This window comes from Zeugodacus cucurbitae, chromosome 2 (genome assembly GCF_028554725.1).
Source record: "Zeugodacus cucurbitae isolate PBARC_wt_2022May chromosome 2, idZeuCucr1.2, whole genome shotgun sequence".
Taxonomy (NCBI): Eukaryota; Metazoa; Arthropoda; class Insecta; order Diptera; family Tephritidae; genus Zeugodacus; species Zeugodacus cucurbitae.
The window spans coordinates 75,391,685-75,412,397 of NC_071667.1; the positions used below are offsets into that span (position 1 = coordinate 75,391,685).

General features: G+C 34.9%; 1 protein-coding gene across 3 annotated transcripts in view; it reads left to right on the plus strand.

Moving 5' to 3' along the window:
- LOC105211383 (hemicentin-1) overlaps window positions 1-20,713 on the plus strand; it is a 454,397-nt gene that overhangs the window by 379,578 nt on the left and 54,106 nt on the right. For all 3 annotated transcript variants that reach the window (XM_054226373.1, XM_029039671.2, XM_054226375.1), the window contains 3 exons: window positions 10,180-10,318; window positions 17,808-17,956; window positions 20,088-20,238. In XM_054226373.1, the coding sequence (XP_054082348.1) occupies window positions 10,180-10,318; window positions 17,808-17,956; window positions 20,088-20,238 (439 nt within the window). The remainder of the gene's footprint in view (window positions 1-10,179; window positions 10,319-17,807; window positions 17,957-20,087; window positions 20,239-20,713) is intronic.

Below are 20,713 nucleotides of genomic sequence, written 5' to 3' on the forward strand. Positions count from 1 at the left end.
AGTATTATAAAAACAGCGACGTACAACAACAACAAAAACTATATTTATATAGGTTTCTGGCGAAAACAAATACAATCAAACGCATAGCACGCACCGTTATTGGAAGTTACTTTCACACACACACATACACACACATATAGACATTTGCACTGACGTAACTGAAATGAAAGTCGGCACTTCGAATGTCACTGCGAAATTCGATGGAAAATCAACGACTGGAATAGGCGAGCAATTGGTGTGGAAGGGTGAGGTTTCATGTATCTGTGTGTGTATGTAAGCAGTGGAGCATATAGTAGAAACTATAGCATATCTCCGGGCGCTCTTCTAGCATGACTGCAGTTGAGACAGCATTAAAGTCGCAAGAAATGCAACTCTGTGCACTAACTTTGCCACACACGTACTTGCAACATATAAATATTCATATTTCTATATATTCACTTGCCTTGTCACAGAAAACTAATTGAATGCCATTCTTTTGCTTAGCAGACATATCATGATTTATGACTAACGCAAAAAAGCATTAATATTTACGAAATTAGAATCTCACACAACTCAAAATGGCGACGTGCCGCAAAAGTGCAACCGATTAAATGTAGCTATAATTTATTTGCGAAATAATTCATATTTTTAGGTGAAACAAAACAAAAAATCGTTGCATACATTAAGGAGCAGCAGCCGTAAACATTATTTATGCATGGCACATATACAATTAGTAAAGAAATACACACTCATATAAATAAACACAAATCTACTTTAAATTTCACTTATATGCTGACTACAATTAAATATTTACCGCCGCCCCCCAGTTATATGCCCTCCCACACATATCCATACATATGCACTTCTAAGGCATACCACTCACAAGCGCATAAAATCGCAACTCACACCCTGACCATAGTCATTTCGCCTGCCATAACAATGAATCATTTTATTTTATTGGCCACTCATGTACGTAATTGTTTCTCTAACGTTGATTATGAATTGTTGCTTCTAGTATATAATATATTATTTCTGTATATGTGTGTTCCTATATATGTATATGCGCATATATAGTTTATGGCCTTTGCTTTGCCCGCTACCCGCATAAATTTGTGTGTCGTCCAATGAAATTTCTTTCATTTTCTTCAAGTCACATTTCTTTGTTTTGCACTCAACCTCTTGAGTTTGGCGCGTGAGAATTATGACTGGGCCGAAGAGCAAGTGATCTGCAGCACAATTGAAAAATTGGACAAAATATTGCTTTGAGCTGGGCAAAGTAAATAAGTGCAAGGACCTTTATCATGTATATATATATACGATATAGTAAATATATAAATTCGTATAAAAACAGACCTTGTAGGAAATGAAGGTAACAGATGGGTAAACGTAAATATTTTTTTATTGTTTTCATAAACGAAATTTTTTATTTTAAATATATCTTTTAACATTTTTTTTAAATAAAAATTTTCGATTTATTTTATATAGGTAAATAATCGATTAAACATTAAGATATATTAATTAAAGTCCTGAGTTTTTTAATACATTTTTTTAATAGTATTTTTTTAAAAGGTGGTACTGAAAATGAAATATCGATATTTTCAGAATTTTTTGAGATAATAAAATTATTTAAAACTAATCGATCGAACCATTCAATATAATTTCAATCCTCAATAAAAATCGGAATATCGACTCAAGTTTGATGTAATTCTTCTATAAATTTTTTTTTATCGATAAATATTTAGTTATTAAACACTTTAATAATAACGAAATGTCTTTACCGAGTTAAGAAAAACAATAAAAAATTAGCAGGAAATGATAAGCTTAAAAGTAACCCCAAAAATAATCGATATACATACATAGATATGAAAATTACTATTTGATATACTTTTAGAAAATAATCGACAGAAATACTAATGAGATAACAGATCAAAATCGATAAGATCAAAAAAAATGTGTGAAAATAATTGATAAAAATGCATTAAAGATAGATGAAGATAATCGATATCAATAAAAATTTTAAATCGGTAAAAAAATCGATAAGATTTCGTTAACAAAAAAAAATCGAAATAGAAAGGAAATTTAAAATCAAATACGTTTGGAACTTCAAAAAAATTTTTAACAATTTTTTATTCAGGAAATAGCGAATCTAGATGTCCGAAAACAACAAAAATCGATTATTTTTAATCAGACCGAAGTAGTAAGAATATAAAATATTGGCGAAATTTAGAAACCGTTAATATCTTCGATAAACAAAAATTCAGGTAATCGATATTTTTTTTTAAATAAATATATCGATAATTATTGATACGCGATTTTTAATCGTATCACAATATAAATAAGAATATGTGAAAGAAGCTATAAAATTATCTCCGAATCTGTTTCAAAAAATTTCGGAAAACTTGGATGTAAAAATTACAAAGATTTGTTCCTATTCTTACAGTCCTCAATCTTTGCAATGAGTCTTCTTTACACATGTGAAGTCCAACACACTACTGTGAGCAGTCAGTCATTTTCGCGCCGCAAACCAATATACCACACAGCCCACTCACATAGTGAGACATACACACACGAATAAATTCATTGGCATAAATTCTTATGGAGCTCAACACTCGAAGCGTGGACTTGCGTCCGCCTTTTATTTTCCAACCATTTCACTTTTTTAAGCTCATAGAAAATGTGTTGTGAAGTGCAAAGTCGTTGGGATATCGGGTGTGTAATAAATGGGATCCTTAAGGATACGCACATGTAATGGTGGAAAATCCTATGTGATTATGGGTGAAACGTGATGATGAACGTGACATTGAAAAGTAATAAATTTCGGACGCTTGCAGTCATTGATTACATTTATTTGTTGCTTGTTGTTGTTGCTGTTGCTGGTGCGTAAATTTTCCATGTAACGGCTGTTGTTATTATTTTCATTGTTGTTGTTGCTGCTGCTGTTGATGTACATACATATGGTAGTTGTTGTTGTTATTGTAATGTTTGACTTATTGACTGTGCGTGTCTTTTACAGTCGGAGACTTTATTGCACGAACGTGTTTGTCATGACATATATACATATGTACATGAGTGTATGCGTGTGTATGTGTGTTTATATAATTTAGATGGTAGTGAATGGATGCGTTTGCTTTCGAACAAAGGTTTGTGCATTTATTTTCCACGCGAAAAAAGGTCATTTCTGTTTACTCAAACACACACATACATGCATAGAGTTGAATATATATATATGTATATATATGTATGTGTATGTGTGTTTGAGTTTTGTTTGAATTTTGCAACATAAGAGTGCGGTTACTTATTTGCCATGAATAAGCAACTAGCAAATCCAGCCGAGTTCCAAATACGCGCCAGCTGAGTTTCTAGTGAATTTAAATGGATTTTTGTTTTATTTCCAGTTTCAATATTAAAATTAATGGAATTTCAAATGTCTGCACTGCTGGTGGTTGGGTTGATTGAAACAAAAGGAGTTATTTGCGCATAAATTCGAGAATAATTTGCATATGATTCCATATATGTATATATAAGGATTGTATGTATTGTACTTGCCACTTCCTTCATCACAAAAATCTCCTGTAGAGCAAAACCTGAGTAGTCACGAAATTAGGATGTCAAATTGTGCAGAAACTAGTTGTAGAAAGTTCTAAATTAATGACGCTTAAGGCTTCAGAAAAGGCTTTATTTTCTTTAGAAAAATCTACAAGTCCTCTGGAGAAAGCCACAATAGTGAACAACTCTAATGCTGACTTTATAGTACTACTAACTGTTGAAAGGTCTAAATGGTGACACTTTAGGCTTCAGAAGTGGCTTTCCACATAAAAAAACTGTAAATCTTTTATAATATAATAATAATATAATAGTATATATATAATTTCACTTTCGGTCCATATAAGTAAATAAAGCAATCGCTACAATGTCAATGTATTCTATTTATACCAGTTATATGTATATTCGATTCGCCAATTCTGCTCTCACTTTGTTTGAACTTTGCACTCTTATTAAGAAGTTCTCATGTGAAACCAACAACAAATTTACGTCTCAACTCGTTATTAGTTTGCTGAGAACTCGCTAATGCGATACTATTGTTTTTATACCATTTATACCAGATTATGTTATTATTCAGGGGTTATGTAGTATTAGTACTTTATGAATATATTTCTTAGACGTGTGGTTTTCAATGAGGCAATACTTTTTCGGACTTGGGAGTTTGACAGCTGTTAATTTAATTGATTTATACGCAGTTTGATTTGTTATTTCATAATGAAAAGCTTCGGGATAACGTTTCTTACTGACGGCTTTGCCGCAAAAAGTGGTCGAAAATTGGTTCCGTCGGCTGCAATTTATTCGAGCTAGCTCAAAATCAATTTTAATGCATAATGACAAACCCTTTTTATTAATAAAGCCAAACTATTGGCCTTAAAATTTATTTATATGCATTTCTTTCCTCTTAGAACTACGAGTACATAACAAATACCCTTTATAAAACTTTAATGACGTAATATTAGGTCTATGTAGGGCTGGACTGCTGTAATTTATTCTCACCTGGTGCACATACTTCAACTTCAATTGCATTTAGTTGGCGAGGAATGCTCTTTGAAGCTCCTGACTCAGATGCTATAGACGTAGATATTGCCGTTCCAGAAGATTTATGCAAAAATTCTCATTTTTTGGAAGAATGGGTTGAGTTTTCTTCTTCGTGTGGCAGTTTTAGACACTGATTAGTTAGAAATCAACTATATAGTATCTTCTCTTTAAAATCGGAATAGAGAGCAAGCATATTAGTTGTGGTCTATTGAAGATGGGTTCTTCTAAGTACATAAATGAGTCCATAAAAAAGTTTCTAAAGTATAAATCATTTGATATCCTAATTATGTCTCGATTGTTTTGTTATTACTGTATCAACTTCTAGTATTTCAATTATTTGTTCGCAAAAAGCAATAAATATTTGAAAGTGATAAATTTTAGAACTTTGGGGGTTTTATTTCTTTAATATTATTTTTTTAATATTTACTAATTAAATTAAATGTTTATTTTTTTTTTTTAATATTTACGATTTTTGCCTCTTTGTTAAACTTTGAGTAATTTCTAACCACAATAGTACTGATTCAAAGCGAATATAAATTTTACATATATTTTTAGAATATTGGTTCCTTAACCGCCTTTCTCTTATTTGAGAATAATAATTTATTATAAAAAAGACTTAAAAACAGTCTAAAGAATTCTCAACCCATAAAAATTATAATAAAACTCATTAAAATTAGTAATGACATTGCCTAGCACTAATGTACGAGTATGGGAGAGAAAAAGCAAAAGATTTATATCTCCAACAACAATACAACGCAACTAGCATATGCTTTCAACAAGCATGTATAACGCTACTCATTTCATGTTTACTGGCGTGTGTGCCATCGTATGCAACAACACTAAGTTTTATGTTTCTAACTCAGCTGCGGCACATTCTCCGAGGTAACATTAAAACCGCTATTTACCCAAATTAACCATTTAACATTAAAATCACATGCAATCAGCGTTTTTGTTATTCAAACAGGAGATTGAAGCAACTTTTTTCCCGTTGCTGAAGCTGCTGCTGTCGGCTGTCGGCACTTACGCAGAAGGGAAGCGCGCACTACAATGGGACACCTGAGCGTATGAGTAATTTTATTTTATATGTGAATTTTCCTTTTTGCAATCTTTTTTCTTGTGCGCGCTAAAAAAATAAGGCTTCTTTCTGCTGGTAGACATGTGGGAGCGCATATTTGTGTGCCTGATTGTGTTTAAGTACTTTTATGTCTGTGTGTGCGCTCTGTTGTTACGCGGCATCTTGGTTGCTTTTCTAGCTTGCCAAATGAGAAAATTAAATTCATTTCGCGTTGTCGGAAAATGGAAAGTAATGACAAAACGCCAAACTGTTGTTGTTGAGTGGCGCGCATGAAATGATGCGAAAGTAACAACGGTTGGGCGCAGCGGAAGCAGTGAAGACGAAGGCCAAATGCAAAGGCGCAGACACAACGTTGGTTAATCGAACCGAACATACACATATCTATGTTAGAGTGTATATAGCGACTTCGGGTCACAGTAGGATTGTGTGTGTCTCTGTGTGCGATTTTAAATTGAGCGGCTGCTCTGCGCCGCCCCCCAAATTTTTCAGCGCCAAATAGGCGTGCTTTCAACAAATGCGAAATTTCATTTCAACAACAACAACACCGCCAACAATAACCAATATAACATGAGTATAACTAGCGACAGCGAAATGTTGACAAGACATTTTCATTTCAAGTATGATTTTCTTCTACTCATTTTTTATTTTTTATTTGTAATTTTCATTTTTTATTTTTATTTGCGATTTTATATTTCATTTTCCATTTTCTTCGCGCATACATTTATTCGTTTTGCCATTTGCCATTTTGGTTAACGAAAATGTTTCCCTAATGAAAAACGACATTAATAAATATAATTGAAATTGTTGGGGCGTGTTTGCATGTCTTTTGGCCCGAGCCTTTTGTCTACAGAGCGCGCATTCATGGTGGAGTGACAAAAAGGTGATTGCGGGGGGTGAGCGGGTGTGTACACTAAGCATAAATGCTGCTGTTTCCTTCTTTTACAGCAAAATGTGTGTGTGTGTGTGTGTGTGACAGTTGCCATATTTTTTCGCGTCCTACAATTACAAATTGCCTTACTGGCAGCTAAATGGTCGACTTACGGGCGTCTACGAACTCATCGTCACTCACACACACACACACCCAAACATATTCATATACGTTTCAATTCCAAACCTATTCTCATACCCAAAACGTTTTTAACCGCACAATCTGCAACGCTGATTGTCCACAGCCATACATAAAGCTTATCAACCCAGCAAAAGCAACAACAACAAGTGTCGTGACAGCTAAAAAGCTCTGCCTGCCATAACTGTTAATTTCATATTCATTAGTGTTCGGTTTTTGACTGCTTTTGGCTCGCACCACTGCATTTGACTTTAATTAAGCAAACTTACAACCACCGCCACCGACAACGACACACACCAACAAACATTCTCGAAAATTTGTATGTGTGTGATTGTATATTTAGCTTCTTTCGCCACCTTGGCGTGCGCATTAACGGTACAATAAATTTTTGCGGTAACACAGCATCAGCATTCATTAGCTGCAAATCCAAGTTGCTCTGTCGTTCTTATAATAATTTCCGTGAAAGTCAAAGCCAACCTTCAATTAACTTGCTACACCAAGTTGCACACGCACACTCATACACACATACAGGTGTATATATACATAAATATATTTTAATGTCGCTTGAGCTCTGTGTCACTGAGTCAGCTAATCTCTCTAGCAGCACACTGGCTTACATTTTACACGCATAAAGACATTGCCTGTTTATTTAGTAATTTCACTTGGCTCGCATTTTTGTTGTAAATAGTATATCTATAGATGTGTATGTGTGTGTGTGTTTGTAATTGCACGTGTTGAAAGTTCCCACCATTGTTCGGTGTTGTATTGCATACCTCTTAGTGGCCTTGTGTGTGTTGAAAAAGTATAATAATGTAATAATAATAACAATCAAAATGTGAGTTAAGCACTTTTTATTGTTAAGTAGCGCGTTGAAAGCTTAAGAAATGCATTAAGCGAATTATGGGTTATGTTAGTACTCCCATATTATGCGGCAAAGCTTTACTTAGAATTTGTTGATATTGTATTTTTTTATTAACAATACCATATTCATTATTCAAAATTATTTTTTAATTTCTTTATCTTTCATCTCTCTTTTTTAATTTCAAAAAGTCCAAATTAGAACATCTCTAAAATATTGTATGAATCAAAAGGCGTGTAAATTATCACAGAAAATATGCTCTGACACAAAAGAAGCCTCTGAAACATTTTTTTTTAGAATTTTAGTGTCTAAAGCAATATTAGTTATCGGCAAGCTCAGCTTTTACTCAAACAACTTGTCTTTCGGACAAGCTCTCTATTCATACAATTTAGTTTCATATATTAAGAATGAAGTAATTATTTCATATCTGCACTTAATTTTGGAATGATTGCTTCCTATAAATATATCATAGAATATCCGATTTTATTCTTCGCAAATAAATTCTAACGTGTTTTTGTCTACTTTTCATGCAAATAAACTTTTTTAATTTATTTAAAGTTTAGATTGAATGCGAACCTATTTGGCAAGAGGTTGAATATTAGCCGGAGTAGTTTAAAATAAACTAACGTATGATACCGATAATCGTAATTTTTAGATGGAAAACGTTTTTCTATTTAGAAGCGAAGCCTTTTCGCACATACAAATTAATTTAATACAATAAGATTATAATTTTCACACAGTAGGCTACTCGATTAACTTTGTTTGTTTGTTTTTGATGTTCAGTAGTAATTTATTGATTTCATCAGCTTATTGCTGTTTAACAATAAACAAGCTTCAGCTCGATTTGTATTCGATTAAAAATTAATGTTGTAAAATAAGAATTTTCTTTTGTATGATAAATCGAGTTAACTCAGTGCCTTAATCGAGTAAAGGCCGATTAAGTTAATTGATCAATTAACTGCTGTTTGAAAAGGCTGTTGCAGAATCATTATAAATTATTTTTGCGTTTTTTCTATATCTTCATTTCGAAGAAATAGCATTGTTCTCCGATTCAACGTTTTGAAGACTTCAATTGTCACACAAGATTTATGTGGATTTAATGTTATAACGAGTTAGTTTATTATTTAAATCATAATCGTCTTAGTAAATTAAGATGGCATGCAGGTGGAGAATGGAAGAAGGAAAATTACTTCAGTAAAACCAAGTTCTCGTACAGTTACTGGCTATCACTGAAGAACACTGGATCATAAAATGTATTAAACTCTTCTTTACCTAATCGAAACCTGATTCTTCTTCAATCAGAAATGAAGTACCTGTAAATTTTAAATCTAAAATCCGTTGCCTGAAAACAAATTTCCAAATGGTCAAAGGTCAAATTTACTCCACTTAAATAAAATAATGGCAATTCTTTGGAAAATAAGAAGGCTTGCAAGCAAATACTGATAAGAAATATATTACTCTACTACGCGCCGAGTATATAAAAAATGTTTCCACGCAACTTCTAGTGCGAAATAATGGAATAACGAACTGACTGTCTTCATAACGAAGCATTCAATTGTTCGTTCGGTTTTTCAGTTTCCGATATTGTATTCTGTCAAGGTTGTATTTATTCGCCATTCTACTATGTAGATGTGCACCTATTGTTATTGCCTGGCACTAAAATATTGATTGATAATCCATGAAAAAAACTTAAAAATAGCTAACAATAAAAATGTGCGCTCAAACGCAGGAAGTTCTTTTCATAGTGAAAGCATTAAATCACAAAAAAAATATGGCAACTCCAACTGCGCTTCTCTGTCAATACACATTTCAAGCGCCATTTAATAAACATCATAACGTAAAGTATATTAAAATTTTCATTAAAAATTTATACGGAACACGTGTTGTTGGGCCGCCATTGTCACGCGGCCATCAACAAAAGCCCCGGCACAAGTGTTTGCACCCGCGAGTGTAGATAAATGCGAATAATAATAATAACTATGGCAACACGCTGACTGGCATGAGAGAGCCGAGCTTTTGAGTGCGCGGAGAAAAAAAATCAAAATGAAAAAAATATGATAAAAGAATTATTCAATAAAGTTGGTCACTGGTTTTTTTTACGGAAAGCACAAGGAAAAGAACTTAAGTCGGATGAAACTTAATTGAGTAGGAAATTATATGAAAGGCGGCGTTTGGCGTGGGATCGGCAGTAGAGCGGTGTCTTGAGGCGTTTTTATTGCCGGACGAAGCGGCGGAAGTATTGGCAATAAGGCTTTACGCGCTGCAATCGTTTGACACGGCTGTCCGATTGGCGGCTTTCATGTTTAATGAGGCCCAAATTTGTGACCCCACCTACCGTTTTTCTTATCGCTTTGTGGGTTAAATAATAAGCGTTTGTCGGCAATTTTCTCGCTGATTGCTCGAGCTTTCCCAAAATTAAAAAATGTTACAGTAATTGCAGGAAATTGTGCGGGAATCCGCGTTTCATTTGCGGTAAAATGATTATTGTAGGTAGCCATATTGCAGACTTTTTCTTTGGGCTTCATTTCTTTTTATACTTTTTGTGATCGATTTCGGTTCATTATAACTGTTCTTTGCATGGCAATATTTCATCATTTCACAATTCTTTTCTCATTACAGGGCATGCGTATGTCCGGCGAGAGCACCGAGATACTGCATCTGACTCAATTGGCGCGCGAAAGTGCTGGAGCTTACGCTTGCGGTGCGGCCAATACGGAAGGAGAGACGCGTAGCTCCAGCCTGACGCTGAAAGTGCAATGTGAGTTATATATATTTTTTAAATATTTATTCAGTTATTTATACGGATTTATTATACCTCAATTTCTCAATTTCTAAGGTGTATCTATGGTGTGCTATTTTTGAAAATATAAAAGGAAAACATATTAGGGTGGATCTAAAGAAATCAAAAGAGTCCTCTCTTTATGATCCCACCATATACCATCAAATACCACGTTTATTTGATATTATTGGAAAAGATTAGAGCCTGGAACACAAGGATTAAAGTTCAGATATAAATTTCAGGGATTATAGGGTGGGTCTGAAATTATATGAGGGATTTTTTTATATATTTTGTCCTTATTAATCAATTAAGATGCAGCGTTTTCTGGATATTTTTTGGAGAACATTTTAGTGAGCTATATAAGGGTTAAGGCTCAATTAAGCCTTTTAGAATTTTAGAGCGGTTCTCAAAAAAAGAAAAAAGAAAAATTGTCTTTAGCAGTTCCTCTCTTCTAAGCTTCCATCCCCTGCTATATGTTACGCTTTCACTGTCTTTTGCCATAACTAAAAGTATAAGAAATTTCTAAACTGTTGTAAATATTTTCCTCACACATTTAACTACCAACATAGTATATATATACCGCTATATTTGCACTCATACTGAAGATACTTAATATTTACTTAAGCATTCAATTGATTTTATTCACAATTTCCGATAAAAAGTAAACGACAAAGCAAACAAAAAACTCAAATCTCTTACAAATTTCGCTGTGGAGTCGTCGTCTTCGAAGCGTATCAATTTCAGATTAGGCCGCAAATCCATTCAAGCTCCAAATACATACGCATTTCTTTTGCTTTATGCTTGCCTTTCAGCAATGCTTAACCTCCTTGTGGCTCCATACAACCCACCAACCAGTCGAGCGCCGCTTTAGCTGGCGCACTTTATGTTAAGCCGCAATGAAATGCGAAGTTCTTCGATCCACTTGGAAATTTATGCAAAAGTTACAAAAACAAAGTTCACACACACACTCAGCTGTTGGCATCGCTGAAGATGCTACGGCAAGCAGTAGCGCTGTATCGTTACGAACAAAGGCAAGTGGCAGAAAGACGGTGGAAGCGGTGCGGCAGAGTTGGCGCTGGTGAATCTCAGTTTATCAATTCAAATGGAAATTTCACGTTTTGACAGAAACATTGATATGCAGATTTGTTGTGCCACAATTCGCAGAACATAAACGTTACCCAGCTGCCACAACTTTGTTGATTCACCGTGAGGGTCATACAAGTTAAAAATATAGGCGCTCAGGAGATAATTTATTAGTTTCTCAAGTTTTCATGTTTTGTTAAGACTACCTCTTGGCGAATTCTGAGAATAAGGGCTACGCTGAATTTTCTGGTGAGGAAACCAGAGAAATCTCTGAATTGATTGGCAGTTGAAGGTAGCTCGTGAGGCTCTTATCCACTTTCTTCTAATTAACAACGGTATTTACTACGTCCATCTTTCTTGTATATGTATAATTTGAAGCTCTTCTCCTGATACGAAGAGCGAATAAGTCTTATAAGAAATTCTCAATAGCATAAGGACATTGCAAGTATATTTTGTTGCCTACCTTTAGGCGGTACTTAAAAAAACTGTTTTTAATGCTGGTAGAAAACTGTGAGACTGTGAAACATTGTTCTTCTTCCGGGACGCGGCTAACAAAGCCTTTAGAAAAGCACCCAAATATGGGTTAATTTGGAAAAGGGGATCAAAACTACTTGCAACCACCGATCCCTCTCTCAGTGGGCTGAAGGTTTCTGAGAGTCTAACGATCGTTGAAGATGGTAAACATTTGCGTGGACACTTCTTTTAAGGACCCAGTTAAATGTTTTGGGCTAAGTCCTGATGACGTGGGTTCTAAATTAAGTTGTTTAATGTCTACGACCCAAGCTCCACAAATTCACACTAAGTTCCTTAGTGATTTTTTCGCCGATATTAATAAAGGCCTTGAAAATATGAATCGAATATTTTCTTTTTAATTCCAAAAAAAAGTATTAAATCATTTCCAATTTCTGCTCCCTTACTGTCCCTACACGAGCACATATGTTTTCGCATAACCTAGCACAGCATAGCATATGCACTTTCATGTAATGTGAATAACGGGGATTTCGCCTGCTGACAACATTTGATCTCCCAACGCGAACGCACTTTCGACTCGATTTGACTGCCGACAGCTTTATTCCCGCATCATTATACTACAACAACAACAACAACAATAAATAATATATTATATATACCATAACAGTACATTTGCATTGAATAGCGTCTATATGGCATATGGCACATTGGTCTGGGCTTTTATGCCTTTCGTCGTCGTCATGGTTCCCTATTGTTTTTTATTTTTTGTTTTTGCAGCAAATCCCCTTGTGATCACGCCTGTGGAGTGCGTTAAATTATTCGCAGTGTTTCAATAAATATTGACTGGGGATACCCATGAGCGGCGCATAAGCACATATTATTTGTGTATTACATATGTGTGAGCGTGAGTGTAACTCTGTTTGAGGGTTTAAAGTCGTCACTGGGCGTGAGTTGCTGTGAGACTTTTACAAATCCCCACATTTGACAATTGTCAGGAGAACTTACAGACGATTTAAACGGGACTTTTCAATGCAAAGGGGAATAAAATGAAAAGTAAATGAAAATCATGAAAATTAATGGAAATCGTTAGAATGTATATGTTTAGAAAATAATACTAGATGGCTTAATTTATTTAAACTGACCTGCTTCATAAAATTTTTATGAATTGTAAACTTATTTTTATTTATTACGAAGCTTAAATATTCGACTTACAAATACTGTAAAGGTTCATTCAGTGCTTCATTATTCTATTTTTTTGGTTTCGAGTTTTAGATTTCTACCAGATATGTTGTCCAATTAGCTCAGAACATAACTGGATGTTTATTGGTTATTATTTCACTGGGTCTCTGAACCATCGGATTATTCTGACTGTCTACAAATCATTAAAGACGGTTCTTGTCTTCAATAAAATATTTTAAAAATTTCTGAAAAACTCTTTACGGACTATTTAAACACTCAGATAGCCACCTGTTGACCATTATCTCCAACTTCAAAAAATACTTGTTTTAAATCAACGAATAAATTATACGAACAAGAAACCACTATTCGTTTCAATACCTGCCTCTAAAAACACAAAAAAAAACACTAAAAGTTTTACTAATATATATTTTAAACAAGGTTAGAACCCTATAGGTACCCATAATTATTTACTTGATGCACTGTAACTATGACTTGTGAAAATAATCACAAACCAAATAACTCAACTGGAAAGTCGATTAAAGTATAAATAACAGCACTCATCTACATATTCCCCCCTGCTTTGTGATAAATTTATTTTAATTTGGATCCACACAAATTTATGCACAATGTCCATTATACAGTGAAAAAACACGCAACCAAACTCAGGTTCAGGTTTACACGGCATAGCATATGCTTGAATCATACATAAAGCAGCGATTTACATGCTGCCCCACATCAGCTCTAATCCATCTCAGAAGAGTTGAAAGGTTCGACAAATGTTTGTCAATTCCCCAGCCACGCATAAAAATTACAAATGAGCGAGAAAACCAAAAAAAAAAAAAAAACGCCAAAAAAACGAACAAATCCAAAGCCGAATGAAATTGAAAAATAGATATTATTTGCAAAACAAATGACACATATGAATAAACTGCACAAACTAAAGTTCTATAATGCTGAAGCCGTATAAGAGCACTAACGGCCCCACCGACTTTTCCACCCACAGTGTTAGTTCAGGTTCCCAGCAGAGCGCTCAATGCCGCCACCAACGATAAACTCACAAGCGATTTACATATGCAAAAGCCACAGTCTTCACTGCCTACAGTTCAATGGCAGCGCATTTGAATCTGAATCTGTATCGCAATTTGAATTTGAATAGTGGTGAGTGGTGAATGGTGGATAGTGGATAGTGGATTCCAGCTGCAGACGCAGAATCATCATCATAAAACTTATGCCGCTGCTGTCCGTCCGTACGCGTACGAGTAGTTTCTCATACCAAGCCTTAGCCCCAGCTACCAGCTTCATCGGTGGCGGCCTCGCCCTCACCTCACCTTGGCATCGCGCTGCGTAAGCCAAGAATGTCATGAATAATTAATGAAAATTCAAACAAGGCGAAGCATTAGAAATAATAAAAATGATGCGTTAGTCAAATGGAAAACAAGCAACAACAAACAAATCGAAAAAATCACAACAACCGCAAGAAACCGCAAAAAAAGAGTGTGGAGCCTTGACAACGGGCGGTGACAAGACAATGCGAACACATATAGGCATTTGTGACACGCGCTGCAAAATACTCTTGAATTGTGGAAAACAAGTAACAGTGAAACAAAGAAACGGCGCAAGAATGAAAGAAAGCAGCAAACAGCAGGCATAACATCTTATTCGACGTGTATTGTTAAGCCCCGCCCCCTAGCGTTGTGTTTATGCGCAATATCATTGATAATTTTATGTTTTATTTCTACCCGCAATTTTTTCTTGGTTTCTTTCTTTCTCTGTTTTTTTTTTTTTTTTGGAGGTAAATTTGTTGACATTATTTCGGCTTTTTGGCATTAGTTATACTTGTTTCTGCGTCTTCTTTTTATGGTTTTATTCGCAACTTCTGGTGGGCTTTGCATACGGCTTGTAGTTGCATGTGTTACCCAGTAAACCTAGAATTTCTCCCTAACAAATAGAGATCGTTTTTTTCGGTCTATCCAATTAGTCTTTTAAATTTTATTAAGAGCTGAAACATGCTCAATAAGTGTTGCCTACCTGTAGGCAATTTTTTAGTAAAGTCATGTACAAATATCAGTTAGAAGAACTTAAAAAGTGGAATTTAATATCGAGTTCCATTAATTTGGTGATATAAAATCGTAAAACGGTAACGAAGAGAAGATTTACTCTCCATTAATTTAATTTTTATATCAAATAAAAAAATCGTTGCCTACCTTTTGGCGCGCTATAGCCAAGACAAGCACCTTGTGTGCTCAAATTTAAATATTTTATTTGTTTATCAATTGCAAATATAGTTCTGGGTTATCAATTTCTCCGTACCCCGACACTATTCTTAACTGGGTGGTGCCAATGTCACAGCGTTTCTCGTTTAAGTTATAACAGTTACAACTGCTGACAGGAAAACATGTTAATTTATCTAAGCAACTCAACCCCCCAAAAAAATGCGAATTTTTGGTATCTCTGGCTTACACATTCACTTATAAATTCAATGTGAATTCAAATGTATTTCATGTATTTCACCAAAATGTAACGTAAAGATTTATTTTGCCAAAATTCGCACAGATTTATTATCTTAATCGCCATATAAATAATAAAGGCATTTCAATAAGCGATTACCATTGAAACTGAGTATGTATACTCAAGTGTATAAATCTACTTTTTGTGCTGCCTCGTTGCTTTATAACAGTCTCGTACGTCCTCTTTAACTGTAAAACTTGTAAAGGGTTCACAGATACTCAGCAATGCATTTACCCTGCGGCTAAGTGCTAGTAAATGACTTCCGCAATGAGTTGCAGGCGGCTATTTGTTGCATGCTCGGTATATCTCTATGGTATGTGCTCCTATACGTACTTACTTGCTTATAGAAACTTAACAGTGGAGGCTTTGGAAATTGCTCCAATTCGTGCGTTCATAAGTATGTGATAGTTGCAGTAGCGATGTACCCTTCACTTGAATATGTTATATATGTCGGCACATATAATTTGCTTCATAATAACGGTATCGCTATAATATATATTTTTCTTCATGCGCTTGCAACTACGTTTGGGAATAGTTTAACAGTTAAATGCTTATAAATATATAGTTGTATAAGTTCAACTACAGAACTCATGGGCGTAGGCAGGAACATTATCTTTTTAAAAATAAGTTACATATAGAATACTAATATAAAAACTAACGACTGATGTTAAACCTACTCAGAGTATATTTCAAACTGCCTAAGAGATAATGAATGTAACCTCAAAATTCAGATACGTTTTTGTTGGGCATTAGTTCTCAAAAATTTGGATTATTATCATTGAACAGGTTGAACATTTTGAAATTGTCGATATAAAGGACATTATTTTTTTTTATGAACTGAACTTATACTTAATTAAGATCCTTCTGCCTCAACGAAGCTGCATAAGAATGGCTCCCACGTAGGAAAATATTTTCAGAAAGAGCAATTTGTTGTAAAAAGTTATTTTTTTCAACCCGGGACCTTAAAAAGTAACTGTATTCACTATCTCCTAAGTGGTGGTCAGTTATCATATAATCAAAATATTGATATTCAGCATATAGCATACATTTTGGCGCATTATTAATTATTAGCAGTGTTTTACACCTAAGATAAGTAATGAGAGGTGTAGATCGATTAGAAATGATAGTAAAGGTTTCAAGATTATTTTCCATAAAATTTACTTTAATATTCGTGATTTTTTTAAACCCTTATTGAATTTTAAAATGAAAGAGTAAAGGGACTCAAGGATTATATTATCTATTTTGGCTACATTGGCAAATTTAGTAAGAATAATTAATATTTCGGGTAAAAATCATGAATTTGTATACTTGATTATAATTTTTCGTCATTCGAAGCTTAACATTTTTAGGTATGACCTCAAATTCTTCCAGGTATACAAAATATGTCACATAATCGAGACTCGAATAGGTATTACTTAACCTTAGCTGACTTAGGATATTCTAATATTTTGCTACAGATATCTTATAGATCATATATTTTATGATAGACATATCACCACTCGAAATAGCAGGCTTAGCATGGTAAAACTGAAGCTTTGGAAGATAAACACCTACTGGAATGTCGAACATCTTCCTCGATAAAAACATTTTCTTATCTGAGAGTATCTTGCAGAGCAATTGAGACCCCCAAAATGCCACCGGAACAATATTTTGGAAGAACTATGAACTTATTTAAGTATATATATAAACCTTAATGTAACTCTATGCAAGTAGATCTCGACCAAAAAGTATCGTTTAAGTGAGGAAAATATATAAAATAAAATGCATACAAATAAACTTATAGAAATACCTTCATATGAAAGAAAATGTGCCGTGGCACAGCGCGTTCGCTTGCAAACACATCCCTATATATACACATATAAGTATGTGTGCGTGTATAGAAAACAACCACAACACCAAAGTGAACCATGTTAATTACTCGCCTTGAGGCACTTGAAGAAAACCAAACACAACTTGATTGCATATACACCTAAATATATACCAATGTGTAGAGAGCTATAGCATTATATATAAGTTGTCCCTAGAGTGTTTGCAACCGCAATGTCAGTGTAACGAATGCAACAGCGCTGTGCCGCCCACATCTTCTGCTGCCAGCCACGAGCAACGTTTTAGTTTCCATTTTAGTTGCATTTTGTTGTTGTTGATATTTTCATTTTCTTTTTTGCGTGGCACGAAAAAAACCAAAATCAAAGACATTTACATAAATCGTTTTCCTCTTCAATTGCAGACTCACCCAGATGTCGTCCGGGCACTGAGCAAACATCAATCGGTGCGCTGAATATGCACTCGGTGCAGGTAAAATGCGAAGTGGATGCCGATCCGCCGGACTCGGTGAAATTCAGTTGGACCTACAACAACACGAGAAATGTGTCGCCGGTTAGTATGATGTTGATTTCATTTTTTTTTCACATTTTTATCTGTGTGTGTGTATTGGAGTTGATATAGATATATGGCTAAGTGGTTAGATGTTGTGGCCAATCAATAATTGTATTTTTTCACTGGTTATCGTTTATGGAGTGCGGAGAGGGAATTTTATTTCTCTTTGCTACTGTACTACTAATAACGAGAAATGAATAAGAATTTTAGTTGTCGTTCAAAATTTTTTCATTTCGAGATTTATAGTTTTTTAACAAAGACAATTACGGACTATAACTAGTTACCAACTAGTTCCTTTTGAACATTTTTTTTATTTTAAAAAGTTTTCAATGCTCGGCAGTCGCATCTTGCACATTAACTTACAACAACTAATTTTAAACGCACTAGTTACAAACTAGTTACTTTTGGTTGAGTTAGAATTTTTCAAAAATGTTTTACAACTGTCATAATAGTAAATTAAACCCAAAGTTTTGACAAAATTTTCACGTTTTTCAATATGTTTTTTCACGTTTTTCAACTCAACTAGTTACCAACTAGTTACTTTCGGGTTAGTTGATTTTTTGAAAATTATTTTGAAACTGCCATATAATTTAATTAAAAGCAAACCTCATAAACAAAATTGTTTTCTTTTCAATAAATTTTTCAACCCTTCTAAACGAAACTAGTTGCCAACTAGTTACTTTTGGGTGTATTAATTTTTTTTTCGAAAATAACTATGCCATAATATTAAACACGAAACTCTACACTGTTTTTCATTTTAAATATATTCTTTCAACATTTTAAGCAAATATTCTTCGCAGCCTCTGTCATTTATCTCTTTTCATTTTATTCTAAATACAAAAGCATGAGTGGCACGTGCCAACTACGACTTCAAAAAGTTATTTCGTGCAATTGCGACCATTTTTTCTTTGCGATAAATTATAAAAAGTAAATAAACACAAAACGTAAAAAGTAACTCAATTCCGTGTGGATTAAGCCACAACTCTTCAAATAGATACTTTTTTGCATTTACAGCATTCGCGCACGTTTTAACCTTCCATTTTCGTTATTATCTGTTGTATTGTGTGCGCGCCACTTTTAGTTAACCATTCGCCGCCGTTCATATAAATAAATAAACTTTCGCTGAAGAAGCGCTCCATTTATGCTTGCGTGCCTTCTACAAATCCACGAGCGCAACACCTTCGGGACTCAATTATACCGTTGTGTTTATAACATTGACGGCGCCAACACTCAGCGTCTTGGCCACGCTGTCTGGCTGGACGCACGTAAACATTTACATTCTCACGAGAATGCTAAAAGTACAAGAAAAAAGTATTTATAACTCCTTCTCATTGCATTGCATTTGAGTTTGGTTTATTTTAAAGTCACACAAACACACACGCATATAAGCAAGAGGCTAGTGAAGCCAACTGTCAGCTGCTTTGGTGGTCACTCGCTTTCGACGTCAGTGCGGCATGCAACGCTGCATTTGTTCCATATATATGTATATATGTATACAGTGTGACTGCGCCGTCAGCGTCCGTCCAGCAGTGAGTGTGTAAAGATGCAGAGACAACTCATCGACGCTTGAGACAGCCGGCAGCGTACGTGACTACAGGAAAATCTAATAAACTTGTGCGACTATAAATTATTTATGTCTTCCTGTGCGCAATCCACACACAAACACACGCACACATCCATATACATATGCAACGAAGCATACTTTTCAGCGCTACATGACTGTGTGTGTGTCTGCTATCAGCAGTTGTGCAGCTACCGTAACTTCCTCTCCTCCTCCGCTTCTGCTACTTCCACTGTCTAAAATGTGGGCGTTCACTTTTTCTAACTGCTTTCTCTGCCTTTCATTTCACTACAGTATGGCAACACTGTTGGCACGCCAGTGTTTGCAAGATATTTCATGCTAAATCCACAAGTGCTTATATTTAGTACGACCGACACTCTCGCATTCATATTTATGGAAAATAAATATTTATTTTAATAACTCCATTCAAAACACAAGGATGAAAACTTAAATCTGGGCGCATATGAAAATTCTACACCAACAACACACACGCACACACTCTCATATGCATATATACACACTCATACTCGAGGTAAATCTAACCACATTTTTGTATGCTCTTACTTTCAGGTGCTCAATTCGAGAATCACTTCGAATGGTTTGGTCAGCACCGTTACGTATCTGCCACAAACCGACTCCGAGCTGATAACGCTCGCCTGCTGGGCGAGCAACTCGGTGGGACGCCAAACCGTCCCCTGCCTGGTGCATATACTGCCAGCAAGTAAGTGTGAAATTGAATTGAATTGAATTTGTGAAGTGCAAATGTAATCGGCTGAGAATTCTACATACACAAAAATGTCGACGGCAATCAAAACCAAACTGCTTATTAAGCTCTCAGGGCAATTTCGACTCAACGTAAATGTGTAAATGTTTAAATGTCGGTCAGTTGGGTGTGATACACTGCCTTTGGATTTAGTTGGTTGGTTGGTTAGCGGCCCAAAGTTATCTCTGGACGCTGGGGAAAGACACATTTAAGTTGAAACCAACACAATTTCGGATAGTTGGCATTTTATGTGCTCTCTGTTTATCACTTGTGTAGATTTTTTTTTATATTTTCAAGCCACTTGCTTAGCTTACTTTACGCCGAATTGCAATTTCGGCCACACAACGACATAATAACAATAACAACAAGTTGTTGCATTATAGTATTTGTTGAATGGCGTATTGCTGCTGCAAGTACTCTCGCTCTTGCAACA